Raw genomic sequence first — 27484 nt, 5'->3', positions numbered from 1 at the left:
TGTAAAAGAAAATAATTTATTTTTACTATTATCAAATATATTACATCTTTTTCAAAGCTTGTACAACGCTAAGATTATAAAACAATTTATCTCGTAGCAAGAACCAATTTTTCGATTGTGATTCCTGCAATACACTTAAATAATTTCTTAACGATTCGTTTTCTGTTATTACGTTACCGTGCCACTTTAAGAATACAGCTAAGTAAGCTTGCGACAATTCAAAGTCTACCTTCTTCTCCATCATATAATACATCAATTTCATAAAACGGAGCAATAAAGCATCCGACGCTTTTTCGTCAGCTGAAAGCGACTGAATTTCAAAATCTATAGAACTCGGGCTCATAGATTTTAATTTATCAATTATCTCTTTAAATTCGTTATACTCGACGGCTAACAAAGATCTGCTAAATAATGTAAGATTTTGTAATTCGGGATGTGTAATAAATTTCTGATTCGATTCTGTATTTTGAACATTCGAGAAATCAAATTTCAATTCCAATGATGGGATCGTAGGCAAGAAGAAAGGAGCATTTTCTGGAGCCTTTAGTGCTTCTTTCGGTTTATTCTTCTTTTTTATGATATCTATATTCAATAGATTCTGCCACCTCGAGTGAGCTAAGCCAGACATGGTAATTAGATCGTCATGAAGTTGTTCTGGTGAAACATATTCTGGCTCTGATTCAATAAGTTCATTCTCCTCAACATCATTCAGTTCAATGACCGTACCAGGGAGGCCGATCGTTGGAATCGGATCGTCCTTATGTATTGCTTTTAATGATATATGGGTATAAAGAGTTCGGTTTGACCATAAGTATATGCCAAGATTGCATACGTGTATAGTGGCAAGGAATTCTCCAGTTGGAGAAAAGTCTAATGATGTACATGCTTCTGGAACCTAGGAAACATTTAATTAATTTCTAATTGCGCTAAAATTAATAATAAGGAACATAGAAAGATAATAATAAAGGAACATACTTGAAAGACATCTATTAAATTTGAAGATGGAATATCCCATGTGCGGATTGTACAGTCCATTGATGCTGTTATTAACCATCTAGAGTCAGGATTAAAGCAAGCATCTGTTAATCGTCCTTCGTGTCCTTCGAAACGTCTAATGATTACTCTTGTGTCAAGATCTATTAATACTACGGTAAAATCTTCTAATGCTGCGGCTAAAAGTGAATTTTCATTGTGATGCCGTATCCATTCAATTGGTTCGTCCAATATCATTTTTGCAAGTGGTTCTGTATTTCCTAAAAATTATATTCAAGTGGTTATACCATACAATTCATAAACAAACATATTTCTTTTTACCTTTCATTGGCTTAAAATCCCAGAATTTTATATAAGTATCTTTTCCGGCAGTTACAACAAATTTATTTAAAGAATCCACCATTACTCCTCTTACAGGACCCTGGTGTGCCCCTTTCTCGCTACCATAACTAGCTCTATGAATTGCTGACTGTATATTAAATCTTTCTACATGACCAGTATTGTAACCAATAACAACAAAATTTCCACATTTTGTTAAATACACACTCGTTGCTGTAACATTACGATTGCCCTTAAACTTTTCTGGGAACAGCTTAAATTGGCCCATTTTTGCTTTATCGATAGACCATGCGGTAACTGTTCCTAAACCAGAATGTATTGCTACGACGTTATCCCATTCCTTTTCTCTTGTCGTTTCGGCAGCAAACTGAGTAATTAGTGGCATCAACAGAGGGTCATCAACTGCCCTCCCTTTCTTTTTTGCAGCTTTCCTATTAAACGATGCTCTCCCTAAACTCGAGTTCAATCTTTCAGAAATCATGGAAAATATTCTCAAGGAAGAATCACTTCCAGCTGTTAATATAGTCTTTCCTTCATCTCCATAAAAACGAATGAATGTAGGAGGTTCTGAATGAGCCTCCCTAAGTCTTAATAATCTGCCAGCACCATCAGCCATATCAAATATCCATAATTTCAAAGAATTATCAGGGGATGATGACACCAGCAGTGGTTCATTAGGGAGGTATTTTAAACCTGTTACTGCTCCATAATGAGCTTTATGAAGCTGACTTTCGACTTTACGCTCTTCTAAATTCCAGAATACAATATGACCATTCATGCTTCCTGTTGCCATAATTGGATGCTCATCAGTTCGAAAAGTGATAGATGTTATACAACCCCAGTCTTGCACCAGATCAAATAATGTTTCATCGTATTTCAAATTGTGTAATATAATTCTTCCATCATTCAAGCCTATTGCCACAACATCTACTGCAGGTGCTTGTTCAAGTACAGTTACTGGTTTGTTCCAACCATTAAATGTATAAATTGATTTTACAACTTTTATATTCCATAACTGCAGCTGACCCTGCTCACTTCCAAACAAAATTTTGTTCATGTATGTGTTTGGGTGCATTAATGCTGTTATTTTAAAAAGACTATTGCTGAAGCTAAGCTCTAGTATCAACTCTTCTGATTTAATATCCCATACTTTGACATCACTGTTTTCATCAACAGATATTAAATGTGGCCCGAAAGGTAGCAGGCTGTGTATTGTATGCTCATGACCTTTGTAAATATGCTTCAACTCTGTTCCTCTCCTCCAAGCATAAGCAACATTCTCACATGCAGTATAAATTCGACAAGCATCTGCTGCAAGACATGTAATTTCACCTGGGTGTGTTCCTGACACACTGAGTAATGCAAAATGTGAAGCACTATATGTGAGAAATGCATTACCAATACATGTCACTATAAGATTTTCATGTCGTAAATGAATATATCTTGTTACAAGGGGAATGTGATTACTGACATATCCTACTGCACGGTTTTTTACAAATATTTTACTTTGCACCATGTCTGTATTCTTTATCAAAAGCAGCGTATAAAATTAAAATGTTAGGTTAGTATACACAATCATGCCTTCATCACGGGCCATGGGTGCAGCCATATTAAGAACCATAGATTACTTTTTATTGAATGAAGGCAGTGACTACAGATACAAAAAGACTCATTGTCAGTCTTGTAGCGACCGCCGAGGAGTGCGGATCAATCTGTTAAATATAGATATATCCTTATTTTATTTTCTGCGTTTATTTATTTTGCTGCATTTATCTTCTTAATTTATTGAATAAACTCATAAGGGGGATGACCCCGATGTTTTTATTCCTTCTGTGTGCCTCGCCTATTATTTTTTCCTTTTATTTATTATTTTACCCCCATTTGTGGGTCTTGCAAGGATCAACCCTATATCCCTTATTTCCCTGCATCCCTTACATATCGGTATCCTTTACATTACTGCATTTTTTACATCTCTGCATCCCTTATATCCCTGTACTCCCTACATCCTTGCAACGCTTATATCTTTGCATTCTTTACATCCCTGCATCCCTGTTATCTTTATAATCCTGCAACCTTGCTATCTTTATAATCCTGCATCCCTTACATCTCTACATTCCTCACATTCCTGCTGTCTTTATATACCTGCATCTCTCCCATCCCTGCGTCTTTTCCATCCCGTATGTCTTATGTACCTCAAATAAAGAAAAATCGTGAAAAATGTAGTTCCTTTTTCCACCGCCAGAGGGCGCCGATTCGACATCGAAAATTTAGTTCACATTTTTGCCGCTAGAGGGCCAAAATTCGTGCAAGGTTTAGTTCCTTTTTCCACCGCCAGAGGGCGCTGATTCGACATCGAAAATTTAGTTCCCATTTTTGCCGCTAGAGGGCCAAAATTCGTGCAAGGTTTAGTTCCTTTTTCCACCACCAGAGGGCGCTGATTCGAGATCGAAAATTTACTTCACATTTTTACCGCTAGAGGGCCAAAATTCGTGCAAGGTTTAGTTCCTTTTTCCACCGCCAGAGGGCGCTGATCCGACATCGAAAATTTAGTTCGCATTTTTGCCGCTAGAGGGCCAAAATTTGCGCAAGGTTTAGTTCCTTTTTCCACCGCCAGAGGGCGCTAATTCGACATCGAAAATTTAGTTCACATTTTTGCTGACAGAGGGCGCAGTGATGGGATATCAGGGATTTGGTGTTATGAGGGATGGAGAGATGTAAGGGATGCGGAGATGTAAGGGATGCAGAGATGTAAGGGATGCTGTGATTAATGGGATGCAGAAATGTAAGGGACGCATAGATGTACGGGATCTATAGATGTGAGCGGTGCAGGGATGTTAGGAATGCAGTGATGTAAAGGATGTCGAGATGTAAAGGGTATAGAGGTATAAGGGATGCAGAGATGTTAAGGATGCAAGGATACAATTATCGAAATTATTAAATGCATTTGATGGTTGCGTCAAACGTTACATCATTTAAAAAGTAATTTACTAAATTAAAATATTAATTTTGTACACCGATGAGGGATTAGGTAGAGGAAACACTATTAACACTATGTAATACTTTTTACAATTTTATTTTAGTTATTCGTTATTTTTTACAGTTTCGTATAAATCATTTTCATGCTAACATGTAAAAAATACAGTGTTTTTCATAAAAAGAAAAAGTTTGTAACAAACATATTTAAATCAAATAAACAAATATTCAAATTAATTTATTATAATCAGATATGTTTAAACAAAATCTATATAATGTGCAGTATCGAGCACAGTAGGCTACTAAAAATAGCGTACAACTTTGGAACAATTATACACTCTTATTTATTAGAATTTATAACAAAGGATGTAATTATCAAATTACAATATAATTTTTAAAAATGATCACGTATACTTTTTTGTTTATAAAATCTAGTATTTGATAAAAAATAGAAACTTAAACCTGTAATATTAATCCCTGCATCAATCATTATCTTCTAAACGACGATAACGAACAATATAATAAATAATATATTTACACTTTATAATGGTACAATGTAATTAACAAATAATAACGAAAAATAAATATACTATGTTCACAATTTACAGTTTGCAGAAACTACGAACTCTACTAATTCTTAAATAAACATTTACAAGATACACTGCTGATAAAGCTATGTAACTAAGTGTTTAATACAATCTAATCAAACACGAACCGCAGATATTTCATTATTAAAAAGAATTCTAAAAGCTACTCGTGAAAAGATCAGAAACTTTTCATACAGTCACAGTCTTTGGTTACAGGTCTTTCGAAAACTTTTCTCGTCCCTTGTGATAATTCAAAAGACCTGGAAGAGTTTTGGAAAGCCACGAAGAAATTGTTACCATTTATCAAGAATCTTCAAGTCGTGTGTCCTTCCATTTGGTACATGTTGACGAGCAAACGAGAAATTGGAATTTCACCTACTGTTTCGTGAAAAAACAAACGTTCAACCGTCTTCGACGAGACGGACTTTAAATATCCGACCAGGTACATTAACGTCCCGCTTCTACCTGGTTGTCGTAGATAACGGGATGTTGTGTAATCCCCCAGGATGCACTGTGCTTGATCCTGCAACATTTTGACCGATTCCGTGGCGTGGAGACCCTCCGTTTCTATAAACAAATTCATCGCAACAGCCTTCAATTAATTTCTAAATCAAAATTATTCATTTCTTAAAAATAGTTTCAAATAATTTCAAATATCACTCTTTTATTTATAATATACTTGTCAGAGTTTTGTTAAAAATTTTTACCTGGAGTAAATAATGCTACTGCTTTCATGCATCCACATTCACCGACATCAGGGGAGAGCTGTCTAAAACGGCATACTATAGCCTGGAACAATTTTTTAATAATTTACATTGTATAATCTGTAATAAATCAAACTTGGTTCAATTTATTTTATGTTGAAAAATTGAATGATAATTAATTCTTAATTTACCTGAATGATAATTAATTCTTGATTTATTCCAACTTCATCCTTTGAAAATCTTCCACGTATCTGTTCGTCCTCTAATAGCCCGGTAATGTCCCAGGATATGGACCACTGTGCTAGGTGAAGAAGAAAAAGTTGTGTCCAGGATCCTTCGAGCAATAATAATTGATCGTTTTTTGATAGCGACTGGAAAAGTGGTAGACAACAAACCCATCTTACAGTCATGAACAGTAGACGAGCAGTTGTTTCCTGAAATGTATAATTAAATTCTATCTTCGAGTGAAATCTTATTAACAATTTTTAATATATCAGCACTACGAACTTCATTAAAAGTTATTAAAATATTATTTTTAAAGACATAATTTATATTTGATTCATTTGATTCATAAAAAATGAAATCATTAAAGCTTCAGGTATTTTAATTTAATATTCATGTTAATTATTTTCATTTAAATTAAATTGCAAAATAGTATAATATTAATATTTTTCTAGATAAAGATATATAAAAGCAATTTCATTAGTTATTTCATTTTTATTTATTACACGTTTTAATGAAGTTGAAGTTAGAAGAATTAATAGAAAAATTAATTATATAAACATTGAAACAGACTAACATTTTTTACCTGTAATAGCTCCCGCGTGGGATTGGGATTTTGTGAAGTCCCCGTCGAATTGTGACTAGTTTCCGTCTGTTCCAGGGAATACTCTGTTTCCGGTTGTAGTCGTGCATTCCATACAAGTTCCTTAGAAACAAAAACAAATATGTGAGTGATGTGAAATGAGGAGATTTTAATAATATTAATATGTGACAGACATTGAAGGGAAATATTTTAACAGCCACAGTAGTACAAACAGTATATAGTCAGACACACAATAATATAAATTTTTAAGGACATTAAACAGTCATGTCTTTTTTAATTTCAAAGCTTGTATTTAGTATTTTGCATTATTAGTATAGTGTCAATGACACCAAATTTTTTTCCTTATCTTTTACTTGCTAACCCTAGAATTTTTTAAATAATATCTTTACTAAGTTCCCAATGAGTACTAAGGAAATCTGAATATTGTTTAAAAATGTTCATCCTACAATTATTTTTTCAGAAGCGAACCTCAAACAAAGACACCCAAAGACTGATCACTTTCAGTCGAATGTTTGAAAGAGGGAGGATTTACCGGGTTGCTGTTATAAAGTTTGCAAAAGGGGAAACACCAAGCTCGAGCAAATTGAGCTGAATTACTTACCTGGCACTTCTCGGCGGACATTAGTATCTGAAGAAGGGGTGGTTGTGGTGCCAGGGTGACGGTTGGGGGTGCTGAGTAGAGGGTCGTGGTCGAAGGAGAATGTGGTAGAGCCAATGGTGCAGGGGATGGAGAGTCCTCCGGTGGTTTCTGTACCAGTGCCACTGGTCGTGGATAAGGTGTGAACCTCTGGTCACATCTGAACCTTCTATAAATATTATCAAAAAAATTGTATTGATTTTAATCAAAGAATAAAGTTGTAGAGCATGATTTACAATTAGTCTGTAATTTTGTATTTTATAATAATTTGTATGTATATTTAATTAAGGGATTGTGAGAATTATTTGTATATAGAATGGAAAATATAGAATTATTATATAGTCTAATTTCAAGTATTTTTTTTATTATAAATTTAATATATACCTGTGGGGTGATAGAACGTAAGGGGAGCCAAGACCAGTCCTTAATCGGTCATTGTGTATTGGTGTTGTGATTGGTGACTGTTGTTGGTGTTGTTTTGGCTTCCTTGGTCCACGCTCATGTTGTACTGCTAAACATCAATCATAACGAATTTATATTATCTTTGTGTTCGATTTTAATCTCCCAATGAAATTACATTTTCAATGAAAATTAAAAAAATTTAGAAACCAATAACTATGTCTCTGTGTTTTAATTTATATTACAAAATATTAGTTATAATTAATATTCCATAAATTTGAAGAAATAATTACAAGAATTATTTAATTTTCAATCCAAAGAATTACATTTGTACATGATTTTCTATAAACATCTTTCAAATTAAATCTCCCTTGTTTATCAAGAGCTCGGCAATGATTGATTCCTGAAATACTTTCACAAATGATCTCTTAATGCCAGAATATCTTCTTGAATAACTTCATTGATGTCACTCAAAGTCTTCTCAGGGGGAGAAAATAATCCAATTAAGTCTACTTATTTAGCTTCAAATAAAAAGTACATTCAAGGAAGGAGAACGCGGAATAAAATATTTTTTATACTCTGAGAATTTTATGAATGTCATTAGAATATTTTAATAACCCATTTAGGATCCCAAACTCTTAAGCTTGAGGTATCCAGAACCCCAAGCTGAGTGGTTATAAAATAACCACGAATATTTCAATTATCAATACCAGAAATAATAATAAAAAATTCGAAACAATAAGTACAATATTTTTACCCATTCTCAAGGATTAATCATTTTACCATTAACTCTCCAGATTAATTAATTTCAATATCCTTATATTTTGAAATTAAGCATTGTTTCCTTAATCATTTCATTTATCTCGAAGAATTTCTTTCCTACGATTAAACTATCCACCCTCGTCCCCCTGGAAAGAAAGCGAGAAACTAAAATGAAGAAACCAAATTCATCGAGCAAAGAGCGGGAATCACAAATCATCCCTGTAATAGAAGGTCCCTCGCTCGATCTCTCGGCGGTTTCCTATTAATATCACCTAAGAATTTAACGGTGGGAGCGAAAAAGTCCGCGCAGGTTGCGCGGAATTGAGTTTCGGTGTGGGTAGAAAACGGCCTGTTCGAGATGTACGAGATGTATCTGGGTGGGCAGGAGGCAGAGGAGAGGTGGAACGACGGTAAGGTAGGTAGGTCGACCAGCCTGTAGGAGGGTTGAATCCACCACGAAGAGAAATGGGGAGGGTGAATGCGGTGGCTGGTCGGGCGTCAGCTTCCACGGGGGTCTCCTTGGCGAAGCGGAGCTGAGAGAAAGAGAAGAGGATCCGAATGAGAGGGAGAAAGACCTCCTCTAGACAGAGGCATACACACGTTGAAATATGTAGAGGGTGTGAATGTATGTACATCGAAGAGGGAGAGAGAGATAGAGAGAGGGTGGAACTGCAACTGGATGGCAAGCACATCATCATTAATGAGGCTGAGCGGATAGCAGCCGTGGATTCCCACGTTCGCACTGGCGTCGCAATATCTGCTCTTCATTCTGTTCTACCATTGGCGGAGTAAGTATCTCTTTCTGACGACGGAATCGCGTGATATAATGATTGGTTACGGGTCAGAGTCAGAGGAGAGCTCGTTTTTGTTTTCAGAGCAATTAACCTTCCACCAGAGTAAGTATCTTTTGAAGAATCTCTTACGTTTTGCTTGATGTGATTAGTGAAATTGACGGGGTGAACCTTGAGAGAAACCCTTTGAGAAGGTAGGTCTTCAACTGGCGCAGATAACGTTTGGGAATTCTGACTAATTCATGAATATATGTTGTAAGAAAAAGATATTAGTAGCTATAAAAGGTAATAGTGCTTAGAGTATTATCTATTATTTTGAAATTAAAGTAATCAATATATTAGGGGTGAAAAATGTTTAAATGTTTTATGATCCTAAATATAAAAAAAAGTAGTATTTGTAATATTATTATTATAAAACTGAAATTAGTACAAATGATTCTATATTATAGTAATACATATTTTAATATAATACTATTGGTACTGTTATTATTAATTTTTAAATAACGGAGCGATTGAGCTATGCATGAGTAAAATGTTATTTAAACAAGTATATATTGAATTTAAAAAACAACAGAAGAATAATTAAAAATATTTTTATTATTTTCATACACGTATTATTTTTTTCCTTAATTTTCAGGATTCATTGAAGAGAAATAGAACGGTTTACAAGCACAAATACATGTATGCAATCAGTTCGAAAGTAAGGCGAGGTGAAATCCGCTTCGGGTCTGTTTGTTTTATCGACTAAATTGGCCGTGCATCGGAACAGGTACAAATATTATTATTTTCCGAGAGTAATAATTGTTTTTTCATCGTAGAATTTCCTGCCAGGGGAAAAAACCAGAGAGCTACGTGCTTGTTTGCTTTGTAAGCAAAGCTCCTCGTATGCTGCACGCAGTCGAGATATTAAAATATAAAATTCATTTTTAAAGGCATTCAGTTATCCATTTTTTTGTATCATACACAACATGAATAACTTTTGTGCCAAATTTTTAAATTATCATAATAAAAAGTAGTGAGAAAGTACATGAAGAGGAAAAGACTTCTCTCATTATCAAATTTATATAGAATATTTCAATTTAATTTGTTTATTTATTTTGTTTTAATTATTGTACCATAAAGCATCATATTGAATTTTCTTTTAGAACTAAATTTTAAAAGTATATTGCATAAAATTTTGGAATATTCCTTCTGATATTTCACAGAAGCATTTTAGTTTATTGAATTAACAAAAATTCTTGTTTTTTAATATGCATCGTTGATAAAATATACAAGCTCTTTGATTCTGTAGCTTACGTTTTATTGAAACATAATCGGATATACCTTAAAGAAATATTCCGATAAACAGGAAAGTAAATATTATTGAATAAATTAAATTTGTTAAGCAATTTTATTATTTAAAATATTGTATGGTATTACTGAAATTGTATAATATTATAAATTCAGCGATTATTTGTGAGAAAACGATAATCCATGTTATGAAATGAATAATTCTTACGAATATGAAGGCAAATTTATTTTCATTATTATTGATGGTATAAAATAAATCGTTTTCAATATTTATCATGATTACGATTTTCAAAATGTTTTTTGATTATGTTTATTTAATAACAAACATTCAATTTGCATTTCTGCAAAAGCATTATGAAAGAATAAACGAGAATTATGATTTTTCTTAATAGATTGTGATTATAATTTGAAAATACATTCATCTAATTATTATATTCAATAAAATTCCTATATTCAATAAAAAAAAAAAAGATACACAAAAATTTGCATGTAGAAAGATGTTTTTCGTAGTCTACAAACGAACTCTAAATTTTACCCCGTTCACCCAATGACGACGAATTCCCCGAGTGCACGTTTCTCTTAATTCGTCGAACAATTTTTCGCTCGGTCTAGGGGGGCTTAAGGGGACGATTTTCGAGTACGTGCGTGCTCACGATCCGAACGTCGAATGGACGCGAGGATTAGGATCGCATGCGCTGGAATGGACCGCGCCCTGTTCCCTTTTCATCCACCCACCTATCTCCTTTTCTCTTTCGACTGACTCGAACTTGCTTGCTCGCTCTCTCGCCTCTGTACTACATCCAATGCACACAGAAGCCACGAGCCACCGTAATACTCGCGTGCCACGTGTGATCTACAATACGAGTTCCCACAGTTGAGTGGCATCGGCCTGTGTATTCGCGACATGGCCGGGTTAGGCCTCCTGGGCCACAAGGCTTTGCGTTTTGTCATTCGTCACAGAAAGAAAGAAATTGTTGGTCATAGGCTAATAGAACCCAATAGAAAGCTGGATATTTGTAACGATGATGAAGATAGGGGATGAAGAGGTTGATGAAGAAAAAAGGAGCAACAGGAAGTGTCTTATATATAAGTGAAGAAAAGAAAAAAAGAAAAATATATATATACTGATCGAATTGAGTAACCTCCTCCTTTTTCAAAGTCGGTTAAAAAGAAAGAATTGCACTAATTATTTTGGAAAATAATTAAAAATTTGTGCAAAGAATAAATTGAATAAATGTTATTCTTACAATTGCTAATTATTTCAGGAGTCAAAATAATGAACAGTAACATATTTGAATAAATTATTTTAAAGTAAGTAATTAAAATTGAATCACAGAGAAATCTGAAGCTCTTCGAAGAAATCAATTCCATTTAAGCTCCACTGTGCTCTGAAAAAAAAGAGCTTAACAATAGCTCTAGGAGTAACTAGTAAAGGTAAAATAGCAAAAAAGAGAGCAGTGAAAAATAAAGCGGCACAAGTGTACGATCGTAGAACGTGAACGCGCGATGCACGTATGCGGGAAAGGGAAATTCGAGTGTGTGCCACACTACAGCCATGTGTATGTGACGTTGCATGGGGTCGGTGCTCACACGGGCCATGGATCACGGGGCTCACACTCTCTATCCTGCTAAACGGTAAACCGATCTGTGAACATTTCAGCAGTCAGCGATCTCTAAGGCTAATCCCCGAGTGAGTGGGGTTGATACATCGACTACCACCACCATCAGCCTCGCTTTCATCCACCACCATCAGTATCGCCATCAACGTTTCCGTACCGACGAGTTTAACCGATTGGAGGGGCCAAATTCGCGATTCGTGTGTCGGACTCGGGTGTACGACGCGGCCGAACACGTGTTACCACTCCGGAGAGATTCATATGGAAGTCTATCATGTGTGTGCAAACATGTGATTGTGTGCACGCGTGTTGGACGATGAAAAGGGAGCCGACCCTATGAACCGATTTCCTGTCTTATAGAAAATACTATGACTGTTCCGATACATGTCAAAATAGCGGAAAGTTTGTGGGTGTTTAACGTGTTTCTGTATTGGGTGATTGATGAATGATTTTGCTGTCATTGATGAGTAATTAGTAATTAATTGTTATGATTGTCTGGGTAATTAGTGTTGTGAGATATTGTTTGTAAGATAGTTAGCGGGTAAAGAATTGTAATAATTATTGTGAAATAAATAATAGCGTATAACAATGTAATTGTAAGAGGAATTTATGAGAAATTAATATATATTCAAATTATATGATGAATGGTTACTTCTTTTAAGTAGTAAAAGCAAATTATTGTTCCACGACTGCACTATGATTGACTTATACTACTGCCGTCGGAAAGACAATTTATCATTTATACATTTCCAATAAGAATTGAAATTCAAAGTCATTAAATAGTTAACACCTCTGATCATTATATTATAGCTTTAAAAATTAGTAATTTTAAGTAGTAATAGTCAATCATTACTGTATGTTTCTAAAATAATTTACTTATACTACTGGTTTTTATCCTTTATCCCTTACCAATTAAAAGTACAAGTAGAAATGCAAGATAATTAACTTCCAAATATCTTTAATAATTATAATATAATAAGATGAATATTTGCAAGTAGTAATGGTCAATAATTACTGCATGTTTCTATAATAATTCACTTGTACTACTGCCTCCTGTTGAACATTCCTCATTATTTACATATTTCGACTAAAATTTGAAATCCTACATGATTAATTAGTACTAATACCATTATTTAACCATCATATTAAAGAATCAATGAAATTTGAAAAGGTAACAAAGAATAAGAACTGAAAGTAAAAATTGAATGAAAAATTAGAATTAATTTTTCCTATACGTGATATGGGTCACGTTCAGCACCTGATCCGTTGTCTCTTCCGAAAATGGTCAACTGATTCACGATACAAGTAGGTGTGTATGTTATGCAGATTAACAGGAGGGTTAGCGCGCGACGTTTCACATATGTTTAAATGAGATGACCGACGATTAATGGACTGTCCAACAGGATTATGTGTCCGGCAGGACTATGCACAAGGGATTCACACACAGAGATTCTTAGTTACATTTCACATGCACATTACGTGTAGCTATGTATATTAAAAACAATTATCCACCCTCATTCCAAACATCCTTCACTCAATAATTACCTGATCTATTTTTAGATTTAAATTAAAATTTTCTTATCACAGTAAAATTTTATTCTTCTTCAAATTGCCACTCTCCAGGGGGCCACTTGCTGAACCTTCCATTTACCATACCAAAAAATATTTTTTATTTAAATATAATTTTATTTAGAAGAAATTTCAATTCTTGGACCAAGGGGGTTCTCAAAAGTTTGATAGCCCCAAACCCCAGAATTTTAATCCAGTTCAAATTATAGCCCATGTTAATTACAAAATTCTGAAGAATCTCATCCTCATCAAAACATCCTCATCCTGTAAAAGCTATATTGAATGATTCACAGAACAAAGATTCCTCCCACCCAAATGCATAAACTCACGGATGTATAGCTCGCAGTTATGTGAACCGTGTTCGTGATGCAGCTCCTCGAAGCGTTAGTATGACAGGTGACGATCAAAGCCCAGCTTAGCGCAACGACCCGTTCCGTCCACACACATCGTGTCCTACCGCAAGAGGGAGAGCAACCATCGCGTTGTCTTCCTCTTTTCTCCCGTGTATCGAACCCGTTTCCACGTTTCCGTTTCTATCTGGCTGTCTCCCTTCAGGACCGCTTTACAGTTTACCGTTTATGTGGATGGATTGATGCTGCTGGCCGCGTGTACGGCACGCCTCGCTTCGTTGCGTTACCAGCCGTCCACTCCCACGCAACCCCATTCCATCATTCTCACCGCCCCTCGTTCCATGGTTTTCTCCGCGTCCGTCCGTCTGTCTTTCTTCCCGCCATCGTGACCGAAACGTTTTCGACCAGGATGGACAGCCGATCGGCCAAAACCATGGGCCAGCTTTGTTTCTATCTTTCCCTTTTCGACACTTTTGTTATTCGACGCTCGAGGACATGGGTTTTCTTGTCAGGACTTCTCGGTTTTCGGGGTGTCGTATCATCATGACTTGACGACAGTCTCATTGTCACTGAGCTGATCGTTTCTTGGATTCCGAATTTAGAAAATGAAAATAATATGAAATACAGAATTACATTAAAATTGGGGCTCTCTCCATGGTCCGCTGTCCGAGGGTTAATGGGAAAATTGCTTTTCTTTCACTTCTTGACTGCTCTAAAATAATGAATTTAATCTTTTATAAGTTTCTACTATTTGACATAATTTTAGAAAAAATATAACGCTACAATAGCAACCTAAAACAATGGCGAAAAAGTTAACTCTCGAAGTGAAATTCGAACCGCAGTCTCATCTGACACCGGCGACGAAATGCGAAGTGCGATGAAACGTAAAATCGCGAAGGATTAACGCCGTTCCAATTATTTCCTTCGTCATGAACGCGGAAAGCGTGAAAGTTAGTCGTGGAAACGAAGTATCGGGAAATAATCCCGATTTTCAACCGGCGAAAGTGGCAAACACGGGGTGCCGTCGGTTTAATTCCGGTTCAGAGGATACTTGCTACTTTCAGAAAGGGTGGCGTCGAATTATGAACGGAAACAAAGAGATTTAAACTTCGAACTTGTGAGCCACGATCGATTGGGCATGAAACGAGGCAAAGTTTGCCGATCCAAGGGCCTCCGCCCGATTTCAATGTGTACACTGGAAATGATGTTGACCGTACGGCCAACGAGAACCGAGGCTTTAATTTATTCCATTTTGACAAGTCAAGACTTACTATCTTCTGCTTTATTGTTAATTGAAAAGCTTTGTTTACTATTATCATTGGTCCATATCTTCATGCATTTATAATATTCTTGCAATGAAAGATTTTATACATTGACTGACATAATAGAAATTGACATAAAGAGTGACACAAGTCAAAAAGACAAAGTTATTTAGAAAAAACAATGATTGCATATTTTAAAATGAATCTTTCAATATTAAACACATTAAAAAAGCAATTATTTGCTTCAAACTTTTTAAAAATAACTGACACATTAACCCTTTACATATGAAAACAGAATAAATTAATATGGTAGTCATTCTTATTATCCTGTACTATAGTGTAAGGTCCATAGGATTACACAGAAATATTCAGAAATTCATAAATTATAGAGAAAAGGATTAAAATAGTTCATTTTCTTTGTGGCAATGAATATGTTAAGGACACTGTAATTTTGCAACCTAATAACATTTCTTTTTGCTAATAATTGTTGAATTAAAGTAAATTAACTAGTCACCAATGACTTCTATTATATTTAACATCTTAAATTTAAAGAAAATCAAAATGGTCCTCAGAAACAACCCCTCAACAGAACGAAACCATGGTTCGCTCGAAAAATATCCAATTTACTTGTAAATTTGAAAAAATGTTTAAAATATCTACCTGAGAATAGAAGTGGAGAAAAGGAAATCGTTCACAGGAAGAAACATTCATCGGACCCACCACGAATCCTCTCTTTCCCTTTACAAGTTACAAATCCTACGCGGTAAGCCGCTTGGTAATCTTCTGATATCGTTTAACGCCATATTTCGCAAAATATACGGGCCTGGAACCGCGCAGGGCATTTCGTTGGCAAGGTAGACGGGCAGAGGGAATGACACCGAGAGGGATGAATTTCCAGTGAATGAGGAGGTTGCTGGTACACGATGGTGTGAGGGTTAGAGATCTCCGAGTTGTCAGGCGGCGGATGATTGCATGCCTGCGGCGGCGCTTCGCGAAGAGCCGAGCACCGCATACATAATATATATCACTTACCGAGTGGTCACCTACGTTTTATGGGCTTTTCACAACGTTTCACCACGTTTTTCCATAAAACTAAAGCTATTGACAATAAGTAGATACCACTATTCCATTGAAGATAAAAATGAACCAATACTTATTGCTACTTTTCTCTAACGCTTTTGTGTAGTGCAATTATTATAGATTTTCTATTAGAAATTTGGTTTATGAAATTAATTGAAAAATTTGTGTTAAGTCAAAGACAGTTGAACTTTTGTCCAAGTCCTAAGATACGAACCTTGCCATATTTAACCCTTTAACAGCGGAGTCCAGGTTAATCGAGACCAAAACATTAACTTAATATCAACTTAAAATTAAATATATAATTTTTATCATTTTTAAATGAAAGGGTTTCATAAATTGGAAGAATAATTTTTAGAGCAGTGTGAAATTTAAAATTGGTGCTCTCTCCATGGTCCGCCGTCCGAGGGTTAATAAAATTCATATGTAGATAATAGAATTCAAGTGACTATTGTTTAGTAATTATTAAAAATAAGAAAAATTGAACGAAGATCCCTTACAAACACAACAAAGGGTAAAATGGAGAAGTGTCCTACGACTTCTGAGCAGTAATAATCACCCTCTTCGTGTATAAGGCTCATCTTCGTTGATTACCTTCGTGAACTCCTAATTTCTAAGAAATCAACAGCATCCATGAAGGACGTCCCGCAACAAACACATACTCGCGTCGTTTTCATGGATGATGACCGTGAAGAGGGGAGAACTAGGCTCACCTTAGCCTGTGTGGAGTCTCCTTAACGTTAGGAAGCTCTGCCACTAATTGAATCTCCTCTCTTACTCGCGTCTGGAGCCTCAGCAACCGCTGGGAACCAGAGCACCCGTCCTGCATTAAACGCCCCCGACACCCTGGGCACCCTCATCCCCATCGAGCGGTCTGGTCTGCCCCTGGCTGCCTTTCTCTTTCGATATGTACCTCTATCTCTCTTTGTCATTCTCCTTCACCTTCCTTTGAATATACTACGCCTTTCTTTATCTATTTCGTTGCACCTTTCTCGTTCTTTTCTTATTTTACTTTTGCTCTTCTCTCCATCTCCCTGTGTTTCCTTTTATTTATATGCTTCTACATGATTCTGTGCGCTTTTGAACGAATTTAAAATCTTTTTTTCACGCGTGTAAGATATTGTAACTAAGTTATAAAAAAGAATATTAGGGAGAATCGGAGTTGTAAATTATGTATATTTGAGTAATTGAAAGAAAATAGCAGGGAAATATTACTTTGAACGATATTGCTGTTATATTAGGGGGTGGCAGATGGAAAGCTTGAAATTTGAAATTTGGAAATTAATTATTCCTGTTTTTAATTAAGAATTTAGTATTCTAATATAAATTAGGTCTGCTGGAGTGGCCGCCTTTCTATTCTATAATTTCACAATCCCAAAATTCCAGATTTTCAAAATTCAATAATCCCAGAATTTCAGAATCCCAAAATTCTAAAATTCCAAAATTTCTAAAGAACCTGAACCATCATAAAACAAATCCTAGTTAAGCCAGTGAATATAGACAGGTGTTACTGTTTCATTCCACCTACGAATTTTATTTCCCAGTAAATGCTAAACAAGAATCACCGTGACAGGATATTCAGTTGAAATATCAAACCAGGATTATATAAAGTCGCGCACTTATCGATATGAAATCGGATTTGCCGTAGCACACGAAATACATCTCTGAATCGATACGTGTTCAAATGCTGCTTGAGAGTAACAGAGAAATTGAAAAGCCTCTTAATCTATAGAAATCATCGCCATCGATTACTTTGACCGTAACAAAATTTCATTGAACCATTAAGTGGAACAATGTTCGCGGAATATCGTACAAGAAAAACAATTGAATTTACCAGGAACACACTTGTTAATTGTTGGACAATCTTTCATCAATGACATAATGTAATGCTGCATTGGAAGGAGATTACTCGTTTTCGAGCGATTAATTAATTAAATGGAAATGGTTGACGGTGTTCGTCGAAGAGCATACACATTCGTATCGTGAATTTTGTATATGACAAGGGAAAATATCGAGCTGGATAGTAACGATCAAATGAGAGATCAGGGAAAAGCGAAACGTGGCATGATTCTGCGAAATCAGTATTGAGTCTTCATATTTGTGATACTTCTGTTGAAATCTCTCGTGTCGTCAGTTAATAGAAGCACACATCCTGTTGTGTTACAATAACATTTAATTTAGATTGAAAATGATTCGGATAAATAATTGGAATTTGGCAACAAATTTAGATAATTTGTAATTTTAGAATTGTGATTCTGAATTATTGCATACAGAAAAATTTCAATGGAGTGTAGAATTTTACACAAAAATCCAGATCAATAGAATTTTTATATGAGAAATATTTTAATATACATAATTGTAAGTCTTTTAAAACATTCATTGTAAGTTGTAATTGTAAATTTAAATAATTCTAAGTTAAAAATAAATGCATTAGAAGTTTATACGATTTTTAAATTTCAATAGAACAATAAAAAGCATTTTTAATAAAAATTAAAAATAGATATTATAAATTTTCTGTAAATCACTCAATTAATAATTTAATTTTATAACATAAGATGCAATATTAAATCAAAAGGTGATCACACCTTTTAATAATTTTTATGTGTGATAGAACATACCCTTTGACAAATCAATTGTAACACCACCGACAAATAGATTACTCAGACGTGATTACTGTTTCATTAGGCCCAACGCCACATTTGCTTAGGAGAGTTTGTCTGACCATTCACTGACCAAAGTCACTTTCTTTGCGGTCCGATCTTGATCCGAAAATCTTTGATCCGTGAAATCACATGAGAATCGAAGTGCAAGTGTAATACCCTAATCTACTTTGTTCTTCTCATTCAGAAATTCTTATTTATGTTTAATATTAACATATTTGCTACTAACAATCACATTATATATTTAAAATCAAAATAAAAAACGAACTTGTCATAATCTAAAAAATAGTGTAATATCTAAACGATGTGCATGATTACTATTTTATATTATTTTACAATAAAGAAGAAACATTTTTCATAATGAACGAATTTTCAATTGCAAGTGTTAATAGCTAATGTGTTAATATTTTTAAAAGTATTTAAAAACAAACAATTGTTTTCCTAATGAAGATTCTATTGATAATATTATTTTTAAAAGGCCCTATTTTTGAAAAACAAGCAGATCAATTAATTTTTCCTCTCGCCCTATGACATCATGGAGTATTTTTCTTAATGAAAATCACACCTATGATACTTTATCTTCGATCTCATGCTAATATACACATATACACAAGTTTCATCACTTACCGTCCCTATTCATGTTGGCTTCGAAACACTTAGCAAGACGGCATGCACGGCATTGATTCCTATGCGTCTTGTCAATTGGGCAGCGCCCTTTCATAGAGCCCTCGGCCTTGCAAATGTACTCTCGATTGTGGTGGATGCTCCTCTTGAAGAATCCTGAACAACCTGTTAATCAGACAAGTTCTTATTACGCGATTAGAAGTAAATTGATCGCCTCAAAGTGTACCCGACGGACAGGTCCCGATAAAACGATTGCTTCTCGAAGGAACTAATTGGAAGATTGAATTTATCGAATAACAAAAGCGAACTGTAATCAACGAATCTGTTGTTCATTATTATGGAATGTTTTTTTTTATTTGAAATAATTATTCCGGAAAAGATTAAAGTACAGAAGAGCTTAATAATTACCGTCGCAACTGTAGATGCCGTAGTGTTTTCCAGAGCTACGGTCACCGCATACGTTACACGGTATATCAAGTAATCTGTCCCCTACAACAGAAATTGACTTGATGATTAGTCAATCGAGCAGTGAAAATGAAAAGACTTATGAATTATTGTTTCTGTTTTTTTTAAAAACCAAACATTTCATAAAGTGAGATTTTGTGTGACTAGAAACTCTACTTCTTCTATTTTAATTGAACTATAAGTTTTAGAATTGTGATTTTATAAATTGAATAGCAACTTGGTAATAATATAATATAAATTTGTATAACATCTATGAATATTGTATTTTGTTATGCTATAAAATGAAATTAAAAAATGCTAAATTGAAGAAAAAATCAACGTCATATAATAAATTGCTACTAAATTAATTTATATCTTGTTTCTAAAAAATGGTGGTAATAGGAATTACATTTTCAATAATCAAATAAATAGAGATTTCTCAGTGGGAGAAATTAGAATAACAAAACAGATTCGTTGATTACGTTTGTAGGTAAGATTGCTCTATGCGTCTGACTTTATACGGTTGTTACTACTTAATTACTACGGAATCTTATTAAGGTTCCATTGCGGCCATTTTTAACACGTTAACTGCCACAGTGAAAATGAATATTTGCAATCAGTTTTAACTTATTATTATTTACAGTATGGTGCAATATGGATAATTAAAAATATTAAAAATTAATTTTGCATGTAACATTATTACTCTTTTCACCCTACATTTCCAGTGTAATTCTAATCCTTTTTTATTTGTTAATTGTTACTTGATTTTATAAAATGTGAAGTGCCATTCACCAGTGACCCATATGGCAATTAACGTGTTAATTAATAATGAGTGAAAGAAATTAAAAGTGTCATTGTTCTAACATCATATTCATCATTATTCAAAGTACTCTATTTTTCATAAAACCTAAGGTTCTACTAATTGATGAAATAAAATTTAAATAGAACACTAAATCAGTTATTATAATTACTATAACAAAATTCGTTAAAAATGAAATTTTTAATTTGTCCATAGAACAAAGGGACGAATACCCCATTAATCCACCGTGAAAAGTACCATCGATACGGGAGAATTTAAAACCGTGAAAAGCTGGCGGAAAACGGAGTGCGTTTAAGAAAGCGTGGCGGACCGCAAGGAGAGCTCGGGCGTTAATCTGTTCTCTCCCTTTTCGAAGGAACCCTAATCGTCCTAATGATCCGCGGCAAGAAAAACACGGCCATGCCTAAGCCAACCAAAGCTTCCATTTCTGGCCTGGGGAACCAACCACCTTCTTCTCACACCAGAAACCTACCAAACCTAACCCGATCAGACGAGTTACTTCAACCCCAACAGATTACCTCCTTCGACGTTTACACTTCCACGGTGTCTTATATCTTATACGTCTATTACATATAAATGACTTCAATAGCAAAATCCTTTGAGTTTTATATTTGTGCTTGAAATTAGCCGAATTTGGTCGGATAGGGAGGGTGTAGTTAACCCTTTCATGGTTGAAATTAAATTAAACGATTTTCATTAAGATTTTAAAATAAAGTGGGATATATAGGTAATCTAGATAATTACTAGTATTATAAATACTCTGAATCTAATAATTACTATAACACGAAAAAGTAGATATATTTGCTGAAACAAGAATTATTTCCTCGTTATAATATAATTAAATATAATCATTGCATCAATTAACACTGAAATTTATCCTATTAACCGGAAGCTAAACACTTCGATCATACATAATATCTAATTCCATAAAATTGATCTCACAGGTGGTATCACCAAAAAGAAAAAAATCCATTCCAAACCCGTCACATAACCGACGAACGGATCGCACATAAAAAATAATCAACTTCTTCTAAACATACAAAACGAAAATCCTCTAAAAACAAAGCCATTTAAACGCGCACGGAGAACGAGGCAAGCGTCAACAAGCTAAAACTCGAACCAATAGTGTCACCAGATTTGCAAGCTCCAAAAACCGTCAAAAAACTAAGTCAAATCATGAATACAATTAATAAAAAAAAAAAGAAAAAAAAAAGAAAAGAAAAACAAAAGAAAGATACACGTGTGTCACTGTATACTCAGCACCCCATGCCCAAAGGGGGTTGCAAATCACTCCTATGTACCACTGGCAAGAAAAGCAAGAGGCACGCCTTATCGAACTGACCCATCCTTCGCGACTGACCAAAGTCGACCATCCCCAGATGGGCAACCGGACTGGAGGTCGTTCGGACACAACGCCGAGAGAGTCGCGCGAAGTCTCGAAGCGTTCTCCGTGACGAGGTGGCTTCGAGCCTCGGCGTACCTACTCATCTCGTCGGGAAGGGCGTACCCGCGATCGCATTCGTGTTGGTAGCAATGTCAGTGTTAGCACTGTGCGTCTGCCACCGGTGTACGCACATATACGGGCTGCTGCCCGATTGGCTGTCGGAGTTACCTATCTCCCCCTGACCGTAGCCATACTAGCTGGAATCACGGGTCGTTCTTCAACACGCTCGACGTGCTTCCAAGAGAGGGTGGGTTGACGGGCTGTGGGGGCGATGCCTAACACACGTACAGAACTTCCTAAACGGCCGCGAGTCGGCGTAGATATGACGTCGACCTGTGAATAGTGATGGCTTTGATCCTTTTATGCCACCAGTATTCCTAAACTTATGTAAGATCTAAATTAATTTCAGGAATTATTTTGAAATTTTCTAAGAACCTACTTTTTTTATGGATCATTGAATATGATCTCAAGTTACAGAGGGATAAAAGGGGTACTCTGCTCATTTCACCTGACATGGAACACACTTTCCAAGTATTAATGGTTAATATTTTGAACTAACTTACTTAACCTCCTTTTGTTTTCTTTATCACCCGCTCTCATAATCTGGTGGGCCTAGCGATACCCACATTACTACCCCTAAACAATATTTTATCCCAGCACAGTCTATTTAAAAATGTCAAGACTTCCTTAGAAATAACACTAAATCACTACTATAATGCTTATAAAAATATGTATAAAATGAATAGCCACATAGTAATACCTTGAACAGTCGATTTGTTCCATTTGCTGGATCACGAAGGGAACAGGTTCATAGCCATCGCTAGGTACGGCCTCAGTCAGGCTATTGCACGATGTACACCACTTCTTCGATGTGGCTGGTACGTTGGCCTAAAAGAGTTGGGTAACATAGATGAAGAGGGGTCAGAGGAAGGTGACAGCAGGAGGATAGGTGGGGAATTCCAACGGGCGACTAGACGGCCCGGGGACTTGCTGGCCGAGTGGCTGACGTGACTATAGTGGGGTAGTGCTAGTTAGCCACGGGGGCGGCTCCGAAGGCCACGTTGTCAGATGAACGTTACCACTGTGTCATTGGTCGACTCCACCCCTCAAACGACACAGGGGTGCAGATGTATGTAGCAAGGGGTGATGGGCGTATCCAGCACGCCCATTCGTCGACGGAGAACAGGCAGGATTTCAACGACCAACCGGTGCCTCGAGATTCTGCTGACGTCGTAGGCGGCTACTATGACTGCAATGCTATTTGCCGGTGAGATGTTACGCCGTTTCTTCCCGGAGGTAGGGTGGAAATCGACATGATGGAGCGAGCTGCAGCCTGCAAGAAAGAAGGGATGGTAAATGTCAATGCAAAGATACGAGGCGAGAGACATTCTCTCAATTCCCTGAGCTTTGAGATGAACATTGCTTCGAATTCGGGAAGCAGCTAAGAGAAAGCTGATGTAGACATTTCCATTTTCCCTTTTTCCGTTGTTTCGTAGCTACTCTAAATGTATGACGCTTGGTACATACACCATTTTCACTAATTTTTGTATAATGTAAATGTTAGTAATAAAATTGAACATATTTATCTGATAACTCTGTTTTTATATGGTAGTTAATATTGAAGAGGATGCTTTTGATGTACGTTTTCCCTTATGTATTTCCAAGTTATCCCATTAATTTGATGTACTTAGATAGGATTTTGTTAATTTATTAATAATAAAGATAATAAGTATGGAAGGATATTTATGAACAAGGAGAAAATGTTTAATTAATAATAAATAGTAACTCTGAAGGATACTTTGGTTTCTCATGAAACAACCTTCCTAAGATATAGGAATGTTGTAGATGAGATTATAGCATAAAATTTTGATATTAATTAAATAAATTATTTCAAACTTTAATGAATGCTATAATAATAATTAATTTGCAATAAATGATCATCTGTTGAAAACATTTTATCGTTTTTGTTATCATGGTTACTCTTTTTACACACAGAGGGTGTTAATAGTAAATTCTATTTGTACCGCGATATATTTTACGAAAACTTAATTAATGATATTTGTTTTAATTTAAAATATCAAATAGCAGCAATGTGAAATATTCTAATAAATGTATAAAATTATTTAATTTAAATTGTCTTTATTGCACCCATAAATATTTCCCATTCATTTGAGGTTAGTTCAGAAGCTAACCTTTATGCCACAACAGTTGTATATATTACAAATGTATATTAAAACGTAGAATAAAAATATATTACTTGCAAGTGTTATACTTGTACATCTTTTTCATCAAAATGATTACGCGAATATTTCAAAGAACCATATTAAACATCGAATACAGTAATAGCATTTTCGTTAGATACTTTCATCACTCTCATAATGCCTCAATCCATGAAAGCATTTTTTTGAAAAGTAAAACATTGGGGTATTTTTTAAATGAGGATAATTTTCCCAAAAAACAAAATATTTCTTTACATCAATCTATGTATAACAATGTTTCTAAAGGTCCACTTTTATGTAAAAGCACTCCAATACTAGCCAGTACAATTCCTATGAAACAGAGTTTTATAACAAATAGCGTAAGACATTATTCAAATACAGCCCCTGCAATTATAAATCAAACTATGACATACAACAATGGTATGTGGAAAGCTATTTCTGAAAGTTTACCTGTGGAATGTCTTACCAATGTGTTAAAGATAATGCATGATCAAACTGGTTTACCATGGTGGGCAACTATTGTGCTTACAACAATTATAATGAGAATGTTTATAAATCTACCACTAACTATACATGATGTGAGTATTGCTGTTGCTCTATTAAATTTACTATAATGACCTTAACAAAATACTTATATTTTATAACTGATTATTATTCCAGTATCAAATTAAAGCTAAGATAGAAAACATAAAGAATGAATTAGAAGAAACTGCAAAAAAATTGAAAATGGAAGTACGAATGAATATGATGAATTCTGAATGGACACCAGTACAAGCAAAAGCTGCTTTCATGCGTGCTGTATGTATATTTTGCACATTTATGTTATATTAATAGAAGTACTAAATACTATTTCTTGTAATAGATACATGAGGAGCGTACTTTTTTGTATCAAAGGGACAACTGTCACCCACTTAAGAGTGTTGTGATGATAATACTGCAAGCACCAGTATGGATAAGTTTTTCCTTTGCTTTAAGAAATATATGTTATATGTTACCTGACAGGGATGAAGGTAAGTAAAGTATTTTTTTATTTTGATTCATTTAAATTGAAATCAGTACTACATTAAACTTATCAAATATTTTACATAGCTGCTTATCAGACCTATCTTCAATTTATTAGTGGTGGTTTTGGATGGATAACAGACCTTACGGCCGGAGATCCTACATTTATATTACCTGTAATTTTTGGGATATCTGGTTTAGCCCTTATAGAAGTATGTACAAGAATATTTAATTTTCTCAATTCAAGAGAAGAATATCTTTATGGGAAAATAATATGTATTTTTCAGATGAACCAGATGTTACACAAGGAACATGAGACAAAATTTGCAAGATATTACAGAAACTTCCTAAGGGTACTTACTGTTTTCTTTATGAGTATCGCGGCGTACTTACCATCAGTAAGTTATACATAAATTATAATAAATTTGAAATAATTTATTCATTGTTATTCTCACTTTAATAAAACAAATATTTCAGTGTTTGACTTTGTTCTGGACCACCCACAATTGCCTTGCAGTGCTACAAACTCTTCTTCTAATGTCTCCAAAGATTCGTCGACTAGGAAGAATACCTAAAACCGAATCAGAGTATCCACATCCGTATTCAGAATTGTATAAAAGTCTGAAACTGAAAGTTGGTTTAAAATAAAACTGAATTATGGTAAAATGAAAAATCTATTTCTTATGTTCGATTCAAAAAACAAATAATAACGTTATGAAGAATGATCGATAGAGTAAGCAAATTAATGTACAAAATATCAAATGTGATTTTGTTTTAAGATCTCCTTCCCAGAATTAATATAATGCTGCTTGCACTTTTGATCTTGCTCGTTCTATGGTACTAAGGTCGTAAAAAATGTCACCTTGCACAACATGTCGACGATAAAAACAGGAAGGAGACACCGAAAAAATAATCCGTTTCCAGATAGCAGATTAAATCATGTTCCTTATTTATGCGCAGAACATGCAATATATATTAAATCCATTTCATTAGCAAAGAAGATACTCGAGATACGAGGAACGGATTTGCAGAGGAAGCCATGGCCAGCATGAAGTTCTCTACAATTTTGTTATGTGTGATTATTTGCATCGGTTTCTTCTGTGTAACTCACGTATGTACATTCACCACTCATTTCCATTTAATTTTTCTATAATTTTGATTCATAAAATGTATTATTTTTGAGATAAAATTTTACTTCATTTGGAAAACTATTAGCTGTAATAGTGCTAATGAAAATTGGGCAGGCAATGAAAATTTGATCGAAGCAATCATTATCGAGCGAAGAGATTAAAATTACATTTTTATCATTTTTAGGGAGAGGTCCTTCCTTATCCAGGTGACTGCACGAAGTACCAGCACTGCGACAACAGTGGATGTTTCATTCTAAGTTGTGGCACTGGAACAGAATTTAATCCAAACACCCTCACCTGTGACTATCCCCTGGCAAATCGTGAAAACTGTATGAATCGTGGATAAATCGGCCAATTAAGTCTTCGTACTCTTATAGTGTAAATTTAATCGGTTTTAAGAAGAAAACCATGAACTAAGTACATTTTTTTTCCTTGTACATTTCATTATGGATGATGTGGAGTAATTGAATAAAATTTTTTTTGAACTATTACTCATCTGTTCATTAAGTGTCAAACATTTGTGAAGACTTCTTTTATTAAATTCATATTACGATGAATTTGAAGTCTGCACCATTGCTGTTCCCATAATGATAATTAACAATTAATTTACAATTAATTTACTTAAGCATCACGTCTAATGGTTTAAGTATGCAAAATTCTAAAGACGATCTTTGCCCGGGTGTCAGCCAGATAATCGGTAGCAGTTCATTTGATAGAATTTTAATAAATCGTTTCTGTTCATTCATCGAAGCGTGGCTTCTACGCTGACAATTCGTACCGTGATAATTCGATTACTATTATGGAGCATGATAAAAATACATAAGAACAATGCAAGCCTTTTGTATGCGAGAGGATGAAGAGATTGTTGATCTTTTGCTGTTTGATTGTATTCATTGCTCACAGAGACAAAGTAAGTATAAAGAGATTTTTTTTTTAAATAAGCCCCCAGTTTAATTTATAATTAAT

General features: G+C 34.8%; 4 protein-coding genes across 5 annotated transcripts; 2 read left to right on the top strand and 2 right to left on the bottom strand.

The window, feature by feature from the left end:
- Positions 1 to 40: 40 nt before the first annotated feature.
- On the bottom strand, positions 41 to 2986 carry LOC117601615 (WD repeat-containing protein 36). The gene is made up of 3 exons (XM_034318607.2): positions 1315 to 2986; positions 976 to 1253; positions 41 to 895 (listed from the first exon to the last, which is right to left on the bottom strand). The coding sequence occupies exons 1-3, from the start codon at positions 2846 to 2848 to the stop codon at positions 41 to 43; spliced, it is 2667 nt and encodes an 888-aa protein (XP_034174498.1). The 5' UTR covers positions 2849 to 2986.
- A 1802-nt stretch (positions 2987 to 4788) lies between these two features.
- On the bottom strand, positions 4789 to 19972 carry LOC117601307 (protein dissatisfaction). The gene is made up of 8 exons (XM_034317918.2): positions 19868 to 19972; positions 19463 to 19624; positions 7444 to 7570; positions 7024 to 7228; positions 6405 to 6524; positions 5788 to 6030; positions 5600 to 5681; positions 4789 to 5459 (listed from the first exon to the last, which is right to left on the bottom strand). The coding sequence occupies exons 2-8, from the start codon at positions 19554 to 19556 to the stop codon at positions 5206 to 5208; spliced, it is 1125 nt and encodes a 374-aa protein (XP_034173809.1). The 5' UTR covers positions 19557 to 19624; positions 19868 to 19972; the 3' UTR covers positions 4789 to 5205.
- Positions 19973 to 24329: 4357 nt separating this feature from the next.
- Positions 24330 to 26301, top strand: LOC117601746 (cytochrome c oxidase assembly protein COX18, mitochondrial). 2 transcript variants are annotated; one of them, XM_076688811.1, is made up of 7 exons: positions 24330 to 24964; positions 25047 to 25184; positions 25249 to 25396; positions 25476 to 25600; positions 25676 to 25786; positions 25866 to 26048; positions 26168 to 26301. In XM_076688811.1, exons 1-6 carry the CDS (start codon positions 24461 to 24463, stop codon positions 26034 to 26036), a joined length of 1197 nt encoding a protein of 398 aa, XP_076544926.1. In that variant the 5' UTR covers positions 24330 to 24460; the 3' UTR covers positions 26037 to 26048; positions 26168 to 26301. The 2 variants fall into 2 exon arrangements, with proteins under 2 accessions (XP_076544926.1, XP_034174801.1); XM_034318910.2 differs by having other exon boundaries at positions 25866 to 26177.
- A 56-nt stretch (positions 26302 to 26357) lies between these two features.
- Positions 26358 to 27009, top strand: LOC117601747 (uncharacterized). Its single transcript, XM_034318912.2, has 2 exons — positions 26358 to 26499; positions 26703 to 27009. The coding sequence occupies exons 1-2, from the start codon at positions 26428 to 26430 to the stop codon at positions 26862 to 26864; spliced, it is 234 nt and encodes a 77-aa protein (XP_034174803.1). The 5' UTR covers positions 26358 to 26427; the 3' UTR covers positions 26865 to 27009.
- The last annotated feature ends 475 nt before the right edge of the window (positions 27010 to 27484 follow it).

This window comes from Osmia lignaria, chromosome 6, assembly GCF_051020975.1.
Source record: "Osmia lignaria lignaria isolate PbOS001 chromosome 6, iyOsmLign1, whole genome shotgun sequence".
Taxonomy (NCBI): domain Eukaryota; kingdom Metazoa; phylum Arthropoda; class Insecta; order Hymenoptera; family Megachilidae; genus Osmia; species Osmia lignaria.
This window is presented reverse-complemented; position numbering and strand designations above follow the sequence as displayed.

What these genes read in the sequence shown, in the direction of transcription:
- LOC117601747 (XM_034318912.2), top strand. Translation starts at nt 26,428, where the DNA reads ATGGCCAGCATGAAGTTCTCTACAATTTTGTTATGTGTGATTATTTGC. An exon ending in GTTTCTTCTGTGTAACTCAC is followed by an intron (nt 26,500 to 26,702) that starts GTATGTACATTC and finishes TATCATTTTTAG; the next exon opens with GGAGAGGTCCTTCCTTATCC.
- LOC117601307 (XM_034317918.2), bottom strand. Translation starts at nt 19,556, where the DNA reads ATGAAAGGGCGCTGCCCAATTGACAAGACGCATAGGAATCAATGCCGT. An exon ending in AGCCAACATGAATAGGGACG is followed by an intron (nt 7,571 to 19,462) that starts GTAAGTGATGAA and finishes ATTGATGTTTAG; the next exon opens with CAGTACAACATGAGCGTGGA. An exon ending in TACGTTCTATCACCCCACAG is followed by an intron (nt 7,229 to 7,443) that starts GTATATATTAAA and finishes TAATATTTATAG; the next exon opens with AAGGTTCAGATGTGACCAGA.
- LOC117601746 (XM_076688811.1), top strand. Translation starts at nt 24,461, where the DNA reads ATGATTACGCGAATATTTCAAAGAACCATATTAAACATCGAATACAGT. An exon ending in AAGCTGCTTTCATGCGTGCT is followed by an intron (nt 25,185 to 25,248) that starts GTATGTATATTT and finishes TTCTTGTAATAG; the next exon opens with ATACATGAGGAGCGTACTTT. An exon ending in CTGGTTTAGCCCTTATAGAA is followed by an intron (nt 25,601 to 25,675) that starts GTATGTACAAGA and finishes TGTATTTTTCAG; the next exon opens with ATGAACCAGATGTTACACAA.
- LOC117601615 (XM_034318607.2), bottom strand. Translation starts at nt 2,848, where the DNA reads ATGGTGCAAAGTAAAATATTTGTAAAAAACCGTGCAGTAGGATATGTC. An exon ending in GGATTTTAAGCCAATGAAAG is followed by an intron (nt 1,254 to 1,314) that starts GTAAAAAGAAAT and finishes TATAATTTTTAG; the next exon opens with GAAATACAGAACCACTTGCA. An exon ending in ATTTAATAGATGTCTTTCAA is followed by an intron (nt 896 to 975) that starts GTATGTTCCTTT and finishes AATGTTTCCTAG; the next exon opens with GTTCCAGAAGCATGTACATC.